We start from the raw sequence: 14,665 nt of genomic DNA, 5'->3' as shown, positions 1-14,665 counted from the left end.
TCACTGCCTATATTGGCAAAGAACATTTTAACAAACCAAAAAGGAACTCCAAGTGGCTGCCATAAACAAGAAAGAAGAAACATTTATGGATTGAAAAGTATTTGGAACTACTGTCCAGGTGTTAAGTGCTACCAACTTTCTAAATTCCCCTGAGCTCTATAATTTCTTATAGGGGAAAACAGTAAAGTTCCTCTCTTAAGCCAAAGATATATGTAGTCTAACAGGTTTTTTGGTATGGTTAAACACTTCAATAAGCACTTTATTATCCCTGTCTTCTATCCAAAAAGAAGAAGGAGGAGAAGAAGAAGGAGGAGGAGGAGGAGGAGGAGGAGGAGGAGGAGGAGGAAGGAAGGAAGGAAGGAAGGAAGGAAGGAAGGAAGGAAGGAAGGAAGGAAGGAAGGAAGGAAGGAAGGAAAGGGAGAATTTGACTTACAGTTTCACTTCTATTCATATTCTCTTCAAAATCTTTAACACCCATAATTCCTTTAAGGCACATGGCTCTGCAACCAACAAAACCAATCTGGCAATCAAAAAAAGGCTCTCCCATCATAAGGGCCTATAAGAGAGAAGGAAACATTAGAACCAAGAATTTGAATTTCATAAAAATGTTATATATAGGCTTTTCTTGTAAAACTTCTAAATTAGGACAAACAACTTCTTTAGGATTATGGCCTTTGCAAATTTATTCTCCTCAGATCATAACCCTATTAAATTAAGAAATATCTTACTTGTCTCTGTATCCTCAAATCTTTGTATCCTCAATGACTGGCACCTTACGAACATTAATATACACACATATATGAGCTCACACAAGTTAAATGAAGAAAATGAAAGGATATATTAACATTCCATATTACAATAAAATCTTTGTTAAATATTTCAACCAATACTACTGATGACTAAAATAGAATTATAAAACCATAAATGTACTTTGAACATACCACTTATGATAAAAGCTTGCATTTATTAAACATTAAAGGCCATTCAAAAAGTTTTAAAAATATATGTTCAATGTTGAAAGATTACCTCAACTGTAGTTCCTTCTTGTTCCCAACACAATACTTCTTTAGATTTAACTTTCTGAGGGCTATAATAACTACTCTCAGCTTGCATTTCAGTGAGCTAAGAAACAATGTAAGAATATTAAGTAAAATTAGTATTAGGAAAGCAATAAACTGTCATTATTATGATGAATTGATGGAAACAGGGCCAATTTTAAGATTCAGGAAATTTAATTATTAAGCAGGAAAACAGGTGCAACAAAAACAGCTGTGACAGATTATCCATGGTATAAAGGTTGAAAATGCGAGTCTAAACTCACATAGAGAATTTAATGCCATCTTATTTTATTTAACTTCTTTGTTTTAACAATATTGCTTGAAAAGGTAAAGTTGTGTATAAGTCCCATAGTTATATAACTACTCATACATTCTGCGCAAAATTTTATGTATTTTAGCCTCTATTCAATATACATTCAACCAGGTTTAGTTCAATCATTTACAAAATTTCTCCCAAAGTTTCCATCAAAAAGAAAATTATGAAGAGACACAAAGAGATTCAACAAAACTTATTCTAATTCTGTGAGGGAAGTAGGTTCATGGGTGTTTACTTTCAACGCATGTGTCTCATAGAATGTCTCAGACTCATTCAGTGATGCAAACACTTAATGGGTGACAGCTGGATAACAAGTACTACTCAAGATGCTGCCAAAACAACAACTCTTGCACCCCTGAAGCTTACAACACATTACTTGTATGTATCCAAAAACGAGATAAATTATCTTCCAAAGGTACTTTTCTGAATGCAGTATAGTATCCTGGTTTGGATCATGTTACAGAAAACAACTTTATAAAATGCGATTAAAGTCTGGAATTTAACAGTAATGCCCCAGTGCTGGCTTCCTAGTTTTGACAAATGTACTATGATAGCCTAAGATGTTAATAGGGAAACTGAGTAACGAGTATATGTGAACTCTCTGTATTTTGCAAGTTTTCTGTAAATATAAAACTGTTCTAAAATAAAGTTTTTTTTAATTTTTTTAATGTTTACTTATTTTTGAGAAACAGAGACATAACATGTACAAGGAAGGGGCAGAGAGAGAGGGAGACACAGAATCTGAAGCAGGCGCCAGGCTCTGAGCTGTCAGCACAGAGCCAAACACGGGGCTTGAACTCACAAACCGAGATCATGACCTGAGCTGAAGTCGGACGCTTAACTGACTGAGCCACCCAGGTGCCCCTAAAGTTTTTATTTTTTTTAAAGGTAGCCTGCCATGTTTGCTAATGAGACCCTTCCTTAAACTCCTATGCAGTGGATGGATTTTTCAAACGGGGGCGCGCCTCAGTTAAGCACCCAACTTCAGTTCAGGTCATCATCTCGCAGTTTATGAGTTTGAGCCCCGCGACGGGCTCTGTGCTGACAGGCCCAGCCTGGAGCCTGCTTCAGATTCTGTGTCTCGCTCTCTCTCTGCCCCTACCTGGCTCGAGCTCATGCACGCACTTGCTTGCTCTCTCTCTCAAAAACAAACATTAAAAAAAATAAGTTACAAAAACAATATTTAACTTTGGTCAAATAGAACTTACCAAACCAAAACGTTATTTTAAGCATGATAACTTCTTTATACTTAAAATCAATTACTTATTCTCATTTCTTAATAGCAAAGAGTTTATTACATATCAGCCCTTATTTCTTAGATGCTTCTAGAACTAGTATCCACAATGTCGTTATTTTAAAGTACAATTCTATGAAATACTCAAGTAAAGTCAGTATTTTAAACTTGATCACCCTTCAGCTGTCTACAATTATTGTAGAGAAAAAGCAATTAATTGATTAAAAGGACTCAAACATTACAAGAACGATTTTCAACGTGATTTTTAAAACGCTACATTTAATTTGGCATGATTTTTGTTGGATTCGTATCAACTGTTCAGAATGCTAATGTAGAAACACGACCTTATTTTCTGACCAAAATATGAACCACAAATTAATTCCATACATTCTTTAAGTCCGAGCTGAACAATGAACTCTAATGTTTTCCTCCTAAATATCAACGGATTTCCCTTAGAGAAACCTTAGAGACATAAATGTTCAAAAAAAATTTTTAATGTATTAACTAATGACAAGTACTGCCCCAAAAGTCTATAGTTTTGTATATAAATACAAACTATTCTGACTCAGCTTAATACAATTCTTCCTATCAATGAAGAGAAATATACCAGAATAATTTCAAATTTAAAAGTAAATAAACAAAACTCACCAGAAAAGATAGAACTTTTGCTAGCAATCCCTAACTTCCCTCACAAACTTAGATTAAAAGTAACTTTTTTATCATCTAAAACTGGCAATATACATATGCTTTCACAAATATGTGGAATTTAAAAACGAAAACAAATGGGGCACCTGGGTGGCTCAGTTGGCTAAGCACCTGACTTGGGCTCAGATCATGATCTCACAGTTCATGAGTTCAAGCCCCAGGTCGGACTGTATGCTGACAGTTCAGAGCCTGTTTCGGATTCTGTGTCTCCCTCTCTCTCTCTGCCTCTCCCCTGCTCATGCTGCTCTGTATCTCCCTCAAAAATAAACATTAAAAAAATTATTTTAAACCAAGACAAATGAACAAACAATAAGAAGAATCAGACCATAAATATAGATAACAAACTGACAGTTGTCAGAGGGGAGGGGCTTGGCGGGGGGAGGCGATGAGCAAAATGGATGAAGGAGATTGAAATATGCAGGGTTCTGGTTATGGAACGAATAAGTCAAGGGAATATAAAAGGCACACCATAGGGAATATAGTCAATGATACCGTAATAGCATTGCATGGTGATATTTGGTAGCTAGACTTGTGGTGAGCATACCATAATGTATACAGATGTGTAGAGAGATGTGGAATCATTTCATTGTACACCTCAAACTAATGTAACATTGTGTGTCAACTATACTCAAAAAACAATTATACCACTAAAAACAATTATAATGTAAGTTCTCTAAATAGTTCATTCATGCTGCTGTTACTAAGATATGTTTATGTATCTTTTAGAACTTAAGCTTGAATATTTATACTTACAAATAATGCAATTACAGCTGTTGCCAAAAACATCTGTTAAAAGCAGAGATGATCATATAATAAAAAAATTTTAATAAAGTAAAAAAATAAAATTGACAATATATGTAATAATTGCTGGCAACAGTGGCTTTTTTATTATATATTTTAAAGATTTTATTGTTTTATTTTTAATTTTACAGACTGATGCATAGTCACTTTCAAAGCTGTATCAGTGAATTTTAATTGTGAAATTAATAAAAAAAAAATGTGTTCCCTAGAATTCAGAAAAAAATGATGTCAAAATAGCACAGCTATTTTACCATTTTTGCCCCAAATTTTATTACCAAAAAAAAAAAAAAAATCTTTTAAACCAATTAAGCTCAAATTTTGTTAAAACTCACTTTCTACATTTTTCAGGGTCTGTCATATTAGAAAACACTTAATGCTTTTAATGAGAAAAGTCTTTAAAGACTGTTTACTTTAAAATATTTTTATCGAGGGGCACCTGGGTGGTTCAGTCAGTTGAGCGTCCGACTTCGGCTCAGGTCATGATCTCTCAGTTCACGAGTTTGAGCCCCATGTTGGGCTCTGTGCTGACAGCTCAGAGCCTGGAGCCTGCTTCGGATTCTGTGTCTCCCTCTCTCTCTGCCCTTACCCCACTCGTACTTTCTTTCTCTTTCTCTTTCTCTCTCTCTCTCTCTCTCTCTCTCTCTCTCTCTCTCTCTCTCAAAAATAAATTTAAAAAAAAAACATTACAAAAATTTTTTTAATTAAAAAAATTAAATATTTTTATCTACCATCTGTTGTAGTTATAAATTGTATAGCAAGATACTTCAGTAGTTAAACAACAAGTCAAATTAAAAACACCATGAAGCAAAAACTTGATTTTTTTTTCTGTGCTACACTTCCAGTATCTAACAAGTTACCTGGAATACCACGTCACAGGTTGAACACAGGTGTTTACCTCCTTCAGAAAAATGCCTCCACAATAAACCAACAAAGACAAATAAAACTGAAGAAGTATAATCTAAAAAAGAGTCCCAAAATTTTGGAAGATGGAAAGCAGACGAGGAGATACGTAGGATGGATACATTTACTTGTTGAATATATACCAGGCAATTTCCAAGAGCTGGAGATACCTTTTTAAAGTAGCCTTTTTTAAAAACTACCACTTGCTGAGTTTAGTATACTCCCAAAATAGAATATCCACAATCTTCTGAAAAGGCTATTATTCTTTCACTCACTGATAAACATTTGGGTTGTTTCAACTATTTTTCTAGGATTTTTGTTTTAAGTAATTTCTATACCCAATGTCGGGCTCAAACCCACAACTCCAAACTCAAGAGCCGCATGCTCTCCCAACCAAGCGAGCCAGGGACCTCAGGTTGGTTCAACCTTTTGCCCATTGTGAATAATGTTTTCATGAACATTCATGTACGTCTATTTGTTTGAGTACAGTTTTGAGTATATACCTAGGAATGGAATTGCTGAGTCATATAACTCTATGTTTAACTTTTTGAGGAACCACCAAACTATTTTCCACAGCAACTATACCATTTTACATTCCCACCAGTGTTCCCATTTGCTTTCAGCCAGCTCCAACTAAGATTCTGCCAGTGTCAAATCACTGCTCTATTCAAGATCACCAACAATTCCCACAATGCCAAATCTAATGATCCATTCTCACAAATGACCTACTCTGTCAACTTTAAAACATTTATGGCACTCAGCTTCCAGACAGACACTCTTGGTTTTCTGCCTAACTTATTTTCAGTTTCCCACACTATTTCTGCCTCTTCTTTCCAAATACTTAACACCACAGTGCCCCAGAGTTTGGCCCTAGAACCTTTCCTTTTTTATATCTACATTGATTCTAGTCTTAACAAAATCTTCTGAAATTTATATACCCAGACCAAACTTCTAATCTGAACTCTAGAGAGGAAATAATTTTATGAAGTAAGGATTGCTAGATGATCTTACATCTACTAAGTGTAAAACAAACTTTCAACTAGATCCTTTCCAGAAATCAAAATTTATGCATTAAAGATGAAAGAAATACAAACAGCAAGAAAAAGGAAACCTACTTTGAAAGTTACAGTTGCCTTTGTGCAATAAAATCCTATAGACACAATAGGATCCTTCAAAGTCTGTGCTTTTTGCTGATGCATGGCTGATGTAGGATCATTCCCAAGGAAGTCTTCCTCATTATCATCATAACTCACAATTGCAGGCACAAATGACCAGGCCCAAGATACCCATCCCTGTGGCTGCTCATCCTCTTGCTGTGAATACAGCTCTTGGCCTTTGTACTGAGCAGGATACTGCATATCTATTCTTGTTTCATCTTCAACACCTAGCAAAATAAAGTCATTTTAAATAAATCAAGAGGATTTGACTAAAAGGGAAATTAGGAATATAAATTCTATAAAAATATTTCTTCCATATCCTTGTTTTGAAATATGAAGTATGAACAAATTATACACTGGCTATTATTATTTGAAGCCAGTAATTTAGCATTACTACTTTCAAGTTTCTATATGTTGTACTACATTAATCCCCTTACAGAGTCCACAATTAATGTTATATAGGGAGTAGTTTATAACATAATTTTAAATGACCTGATAAATACAAAGAATAAATTCATTCTTTAGCATTCCATTAACAACTACCTTCCAAAAATAAGGTGCTAAGAAACTGAGTTTTCTCAGAAACGCAGTATCAGAAATATCTAAGAAAAGTTCTTTATTTTCTGATGCACCCATTAAAAAAAATGTCAAGCACTCCTAGGCAAAATGCATCCCCCACCCCAGGGCACCTGAGTGGCTCAGTTGGTTGAGGGCCCAACTCTTGATTTCAGCTCATGATCCCTGGGGCATGGGATCAAGCCCCTCATCAGGCTCTGCACTGAGGATAAAGTCTGCTTAGGATTCTTTCTCCTTCTCTCTCTCTCTCCCTCCTTCCTCCTTCCCTCCCTTTTCTTTGCCCCCTTCCCCCTCCTCTTTGCCCCTCCCTCCCTCCTCTTTGTCCCCTCCCCCGCTCATGCTCTCTAAAAGAAAAAAAAAATTAATGCAAACTCCCCCCCAAAAAAACAATTATCCCTAAGAGCAAAGTATTATAATTATTCTTTTTTTTTTTTAAGTAGGCTTCATGCAGATCTTGAACTCATGACCCTGAGATCAAGACCTAAGCTGAGATCAATAGTTGGATGGTTAACCAACTCAGCCACCCAGGTATCCCTATAATAGAATTATTCTTATGATATTAAAAAAAATGATAGCGTTGGTGATTAGTGGGTAACATAAATTATCTTTCTTATTCTACATATGAAAAAATTATAGCAAAGAACTTTCATGTAGTTAGACATTGACAAAGAATTTAAATCCCAACCACTCCAGGGTCGCCTGGGTGGCTCAGTCAGTTAAGCATCCAACTTTGGCTCAGGTCATGATCTCACAGTTGGTGGGTTTAAGGCCTGCATTGGGCTCTGTGCTGACAGATCCGAGCCTGGAGCCTGCTTTGGATTCTGTGTCTCCTGCTCTCTCTGCCCCTCCCCCACTCACATTCTGTCTCTCTCTCAAAAATAAACAAACATTAAAAAAAATTGTTTTAATTCCAAACACTCCATTATGCCACTTTCATCAAGACAAACTCCATCCCAGTCCCTCAACGTTACCCTAACAATACAAACAAAAAACATGTATCATCATGCAATTTAGGGGGAAAAAAATCACTTTTTACAAAATTAATGGCATAATTCAAGCATATTTACTGTCCAGTGAGAAATCTATAAAACACCACTCCATTAAATACCATCTTCATATAGATCCACTGAATCTGAATTTCTAGTCAGTTTTCTAGCTAGAATAACTTCATAACTTTTTTAATCCTTATGACAGGAGACTCTTGGAACATATTATACTTACAGGTTATGAAACATGGCCATTTATCTTCATTCATCTGAGAAGGAAAAGACTTACTAAAGTAGTAACTAAAGAATCTAAAATCCAGTACCACAGCCATTTTACTTAAATTATAAAAGGTACAATCCAGAAAATACTTTGTATAATCTTGCTGTTTAACCGTAAATATTTTATCAGTTTCTATTGAGGAATAAAGCCTGTTATTAACTGCCCCTGGTAAGATCTCAAATTGGTCATCATCAATGAATATCATCTCAGTTATAAAACAAGTCAGGTCACCTCAACCCAGTTAGCAATGACCAGGTTGAGTCAACTCCCAACCTGTGTTGTCTAAACCATTAAAACAGAGGAAGTATCCACTGCTTGATCTTGTGAAACAAAAGAAACATCACTAACAGAGCTCTGAAAAATAGCCACTATAATTTATACTTAATATTAATTAAAAATTAAGAGGGATTTTGATGAAAGATGGTTCTGAAGTTTTGCAAAAAGAATGAATTAGAGCCCTGAAATGAAAAAGGCATCTCCCTAATCTCTGGTTAGAATTTCCTAAAATACTCTCTTCCTTCAGAACAGTGCATCTTCTTCTTTTCATATTTATTTATTTTGAGAGAAAGAGGGAGAAAGTGAGTGGGGGAAGGGCAGAGGAAGGGAGAGAGGGAATCAGAAGCAGGCTCCGTGCTGTCAGTGTGGAGACCAATGCGGGGGGCTCAATCTAACGAACCGTGAGATCATGACCTGAGCCAAAATCAATAGCCAGATGCATAACCGACTGCCCCCAGAACAGTGCATCTTAATCTGGGCCTTTTGATAGAATTCAGGAACTTCATGAATTTCAACGAAAAAATATATTAAGTATTTAAAATATAGCATGTTTAATTATGAAAGTAACAAATCACAGTTGCGAGTTTAATTATTAATACAAGTAACAAATCACAACTGCATCGCCATCAATTGTAAACCCTACAAAAATCAGATATATCAAGTAACAGTTGTGAAGTTATCTCAAAATACCATTTACACACATTACTCCTTGGAAACTATGATAGTTATTAGACTTCCTTCTAATTGTCATTAATGTATTAACATAGAAGCACATATTAAAAAACAAAAAAGATAAAACATAGGAAATAGTATTTTTCAAAACTAGGTATCAGGCAGTTTAGCCAGTGAGTCCTGAGACATGGGAAACAAGAAAAATGAGGTGTATGTTTGTGCCACCATACCACCTCGACAGAGTTTCTAAACCAGGGATAAGAAAGAGGAAATCCAAGAACTCGGTAGTCTCCTCGGATGAGAAGACAGAGTAGTGAGTCCAGGGAGACTTAAGGTGGCTCGAGTTTGCAGGGCGGAGTACCAAACAAGAAAGACCTGTTCAGAGAGAGTAAGTGAGCAAGCGAGCTCTTCATACCTGCAGAGGGTCCAACTCCAGTCTTCAGCTAAGTATTAATCAGTTCATGCAAGAACTACTGAGGCCATGAAAAGAACCACAAGAAAAAAACAAAGAAAATAATCCTCAAGACTGAACACAAAAATGGGAATAGTTTGTGTTCTCAGCAGGAAGAAAGAAAGAAAGAAAAAAACATCAAGAAATAACTCAAAAGGCAAATTGTGGCAGTAGTGGGACAAAACTGGCCCCAAGCTAATGGCGGTTCTGATCTCAACTAAAAAACATTTAAACCAAAAACAAAACAAAACAAAAAACATTTAAAGCAAGCCAAGTGAATTAAATTATTTCCAAGGAACTTCACTTTTTGCTAGAATACAAATATATCCAGCACCCAACAAGATAAAATTTACAATGTCTGGCATCCAATTAATAATTATCAGGCACATGGGGCACCTGGGTGGTTCAGTCGGTTAAGTGTCCAACTCTTGATTTCCGCTCAGGTCATGACTTCACGGTTCATGAGTGAGTATGGAGATTGGGATTCTCTCCCGTTCTCTCTGCCCTTCCCTTGCTCATGCTCGTTTGCACACGTGCTCTCTCTCTCTCAAATTAAATAAGTAAAAATTTTTTTTAAGTTTTTTATTTAAAAATTAACAGGCATGCAAAGATGTAAGAAAATACAACACAGATGAGGGGGGAAAAGTCAGTCATTAGAAAAAGACCTAGGTATGATACAGTTCATAGTGTTAGTAAACACGGACATTAAAATGGCTATATAAATAAAAAGACATTTAAATTTAAGAAAGCATAAACAAGGAGAAATATGAAAGGTTTTAACGATCCAAACAACTTCTAGAGATGAAAAATGCAGTATCTGAGATAAAATATAAGTTAGATGTGATTAATAGCAGATTAGATACACAAGATTAGTGAACTAGAACAGAAATAGAAACTCTCAATAATGAATCAAAATAAAAGGTAAATGAACAAAAATGAACAGACCATCAGAGAGCTCTGCTGAACTTCAGGCAGCCTGATAGACATGTAATTACTGTCTCCAGAGGAAAGAGGAGAACTGAAAAACATATTTCAAGAAATAATGGGGGCGCCTGGGTGGCTCAGTCAGTTAAGCGTCAGACTTCAGCTCAGGTCATGATCTCACGGTTCATGAGTTTGAGCTCCACATCGGGCTCTACACTGACAGCCGAGAGCCTGGAGCCTGCTTCAGATTCTGTGTCTCCCTCTCTCTCTGCCCCTCCCCTTCTTGCACTCTCTCTCTTTCTCTCAAAAATAAACATTTTTTAAAAAAAAATTTTTAAAGAAATAATGCCCACAATTTTTCTAAGTATATATGAAAACTATAAACCCACAGACCTAAAAACCATAATGTAACATGTAGAAAGGATACCATGGCATATCAAAATCAAGATGCTTAAAACCTTCTGAGAAGAGGTTCATAGGCTTACCAGAGTATCCGAGGAATCCACAGCACCCACAATAAAATAATCCCTGCTTTACACAGAAGAGAAAACTAATTTCTACTACTCTGCCAGCAAATACTAAAGTTGCTTTCTCCCTTTATTAACACAGAAGAAAAATCTAGTCACCTCTTGATGACAGAACAGTTAAAAAGGAAAATATGAAATTTACATTTAATCAAAATTTAAAACTCTCTGCTCAAGGCACACCTGGTGGCTCAGTTGCCTTTGGCTCAGGTTATGATCTGAGTTTCAAGACCTGCATCAGGCTCTGGGTTGACAGTGAAAAACCTGCTTCGGATTCTCTGTGACCCACCCCCCCCCCTCCAGCCCCTCCTCCACTCTTGCTCTGTCAAAAATAAATTATCATCCAAAAAAAATTCTTAAAACGAAAAAATACTCTGCTCAAGAGACACCTATTTAAAATTTTATTTTAATGTTTATTTTTGAGACAGAGAGAGACAGAGCATGAATGGGGGAGGGTCAGAAAGAGAGGGAGACACAGAATCGGAAGCAGGCTCCAGGCTCTGAGCTGTCAGCACAGAGCCCAAGGTGGGGCTGAAGTCACAGACCATGAGATCATGACCTGAGCCAAAGTCGGAAGCTCAACCAACTGAGCCACCCAGGTGCCCCAAGAGACACCTATTAAAAATGAATTAGCCAAGTCACAGGCTGGCAAAAAATATTCCCAAAATATATACGTGACAAAGGATTTGAATTCAGAATATATAAAATAAATCACAAATCAGTAACAAAACCCAAAAGAGTTAACAATAAGCCAATATCTAACATACTCTTCAAAAAGGTAAATATATTAATAGTCAATAACTACTTGAAAAACTTCAAAATAATTGCTCATCAATGAAATGCAAATTAAAACCACACTGAGATATCACAACCACATCCATCACATTGGCAAAAAGTAAAAAATGACTGGTAACACCAAATGCTGGTAAAGATATGGAACAACTGGAAATCTTATACAATGCTGATGGGAATGCAAAATGGCACACATTTCCGAAAAAAAAAAAAAAAAAAAAAAAAAAAAACCTGATTACTTTCTTTAAAAAAAAAAAGAAAGAAACCTAAACATATACTTCCACTGTTAGATATCTACACAAAACAAAGAATAGCACATGTCTACAAGAAACTTGTAGAAGAATGTCCAGGACAGCTTTACTTATAATAACCAAAACTGGAAATAGCCCAAATATCCATCAACAGGAAAATGGCTAAAATACACTATGGTATATCCATAGAATGTATGTAGCAATAAAAAGGAAAGAACTACTGATACATGCAACAACATAGATGAATCCCCAAAATATTGTACCTTCAAGACAGTGAAAATATATGAAACCATAATGATGGACACATGCTATTACACATTTGCAAAAATCCATAGAATGTAAAATACAAAGAGTGAACCATGTGTCACCTGGAGGGGATGTTGATAATGCGGGAGGCTATGCATGTTAGAGTGCAGAGAGTATATGGGAAACCTCTACCTACCCTTCGATTTTGCTGTGAACCTAAAACTTCTCAAAAAAGTAAAGCCTTAGGTAAAAAAATAAGTAAATAAAAAGTAAAAAAGGATATTATGCTTAATGAAAGAAATCCTTTCACAAGAGTTTATACTGTATGATTTGATTTATATGAAATTCTAGAATTAGCAAAAAAATTTTTTGTAATTCAGAACAGTGTTTGCCTGAGTGGAAGTGGGGGGGTGTGCAAATGATTATAAAGGAGCAAAAGAAAACTTTTTAGAGATATTGATAATCTTTACCTTAATGGATATTATATATCACACAGGTGTACACATTTCACAAAACTTGAATAATATACTTAAGATTTATACATTTCGCATGCCTGGGTGGCTCAGTTGGTTAAGTGTCCCAACTTCAGCTCAGGTCATGATCACAGAGTTAGTGAGTTCAAGCACAGAGCCAGCTTCAGATTCTCTGTCCCCCGCCCCCCATCACACCCCACCCCCACTCACGTGTGCGCTCTCTCTCTCTCCCAAACAAGCATTAAAAATAAAGATTTATGCATTTCACTTTGCAAATTACACCTTCAAAAAAATTAAAAGAACCATTAAGAAATATAAATGCTAGTTAACAATACAATGCTGAAGTCTAGGGGTGAAGTATACTGATGTCTAAGTTACTTTGAAAGGCATCAAAAACACTGGTTGAACTGATGAAGAGAAAGGTTAGATGAACAGATATGTGATAAAGCAAATTTAACAAACTATTAAGTGTAGAATCTCAAGAATGAGTATATATATGGGTGTCCACTGTATAATCCTCTTTCAGCTTTTCTATATATTCGAAATTTGTCATAATAGCATGTTGGAAAAAAACTGAGCACCCTCTAGATGCTAGGTTTTGTTCTAGATATAAGATGCTGTTCCTGTTTCAGGAGTTCATTGTCTAACAGGAATTCACTCTCCAGTGTAAAATAAACGTATAATTTATACCTACATATACTCATGTTATTTCCTAAGCTTTTAAGTTATTCCCTAAGCTTTTAAGCAGATATTTTTTAATAAGCTATAATTTAAATACTATGAAATTTGGCCTTTAGAAATGTACAGTGGTTTTTAGTAAAATCACAAAGTTGGGCAACTATCATCACGATCTAATTTTAGAACATTTTCATCAGTCCAAAAAGAATACCTCTACCCATTAGGAGTCACTCCCCATTCCCTCCTCCTCCAAACCCTGATTACTAATCTACTTTCTGCTTTTACAGATTTGGCTATTATGGATGTTTCATATAAACAGAATCATACAATGTGTTCCTTTCTGACTGGTTGCTTTCACTTATGATATTTTCAAAATTCATCATGTTGTAGCATGTATCAGTTTTTCATTCTTTTGTATAACTGAGTAATAGTCTAGTGTATGGCTATATCACAATCATTTATCCATTCATCAGCTGATGGACATGAAGGATGTTTCACTTTCTGGTTATCATGAATAATGCTGCCATTAAAATTCACATATGAGTTTTTATATGGACATTTGTTATCAATTATTTTGCATATAAACAAAACCTACATCAATGGATCATATGGCAACTCGATGTTCAAGTTTTTAAGGAACTAGATTGTTTTCCAAAGCAGCTATTCCATTTTACATTCCCATAATCAACATAAAACTTCCCTACAATCTTGCCAACACTGGTTATTATTATGTCTTTTGACTAACGTCATGTTATTGACCTTGAAGTGTTATCTCACTGTGATTTTTGACTTGCATTCCCCATCATGACTAATGAGGGTGAGCATCTTTTCACGTGCCTGTTGGCCATTTGCAAACCTTTTGTGCATAAATGTTTATTCAGGTATTTTCCTCACTTTTTAATTGGGTTACCTGTTCCTAAGTTTTCAATATCCTTTTCTAAAGGCCCAAACTATGGCAATTAATCATATTCTCCAAATCTTTCCTGAGCCTCAAGCCCAATGCCAAGTCGGTCATTCTTTTCAACATCTGTTTTCTTCAGATCATTCATACTTCTATTGAATTAAACATTCTATCATTCTCCCACACCATACTAAACTAACTATTCGTATGTCTGTCTGCTCCACTGTACCTTAAGATTTTAAGGGAAGGGAACGCACCTTTTTATCTCTGTGTTTTCCCAGATGACCAATATTCAGTACACTCAGTAGGCTTCAGTAAAAGTACACTGAAGTAAATAACTGAAGTTAACCCACTAGTATCCTTCAATGAAATATATACTCCATTAATAAGGTTCCAATTAATTAGCTAGGAACCTTCCAATGAATCAATTAAGTATAACTGTAGTTGTTAAACAGAATTACATA

The 14,665-nt window shown here is 35.6% G+C and overlaps 1 protein-coding gene across 14 annotated transcripts in view; it reads right to left on the bottom strand.

The window, feature by feature from the left end:
- VPS13B (vacuolar protein sorting 13 homolog B) overlaps window positions 1-14,665 on the bottom strand; it is an 804,655-nt gene that overhangs the window by 701,387 nt on the left and 88,603 nt on the right. For all 14 annotated transcript variants that reach the window (XM_023248521.2, XM_023248520.2, XM_045050210.1 and 11 more), the window contains exons 8-10: window positions 6,130-6,398; window positions 1,027-1,122; window positions 434-556 (exon numbers count right to left, since the gene is read on the bottom strand). In XM_023248521.2, the coding sequence (XP_023104289.2) occupies window positions 434-556; window positions 1,027-1,122; window positions 6,130-6,398 (488 nt within the window). The remainder of the gene's footprint in view (window positions 1-433; window positions 557-1,026; window positions 1,123-6,129; window positions 6,399-14,665) is intronic.

This window comes from Felis catus, chromosome F2, assembly GCF_018350175.1.
Source record: "Felis catus isolate Fca126 chromosome F2, F.catus_Fca126_mat1.0, whole genome shotgun sequence".
Taxonomy (NCBI): domain Eukaryota; kingdom Metazoa; phylum Chordata; class Mammalia; order Carnivora; family Felidae; genus Felis; species Felis catus.
Note: the sequence above shows the minus strand (reverse complement) of the source record. Positions and strands in the feature narration are given on the sequence as shown.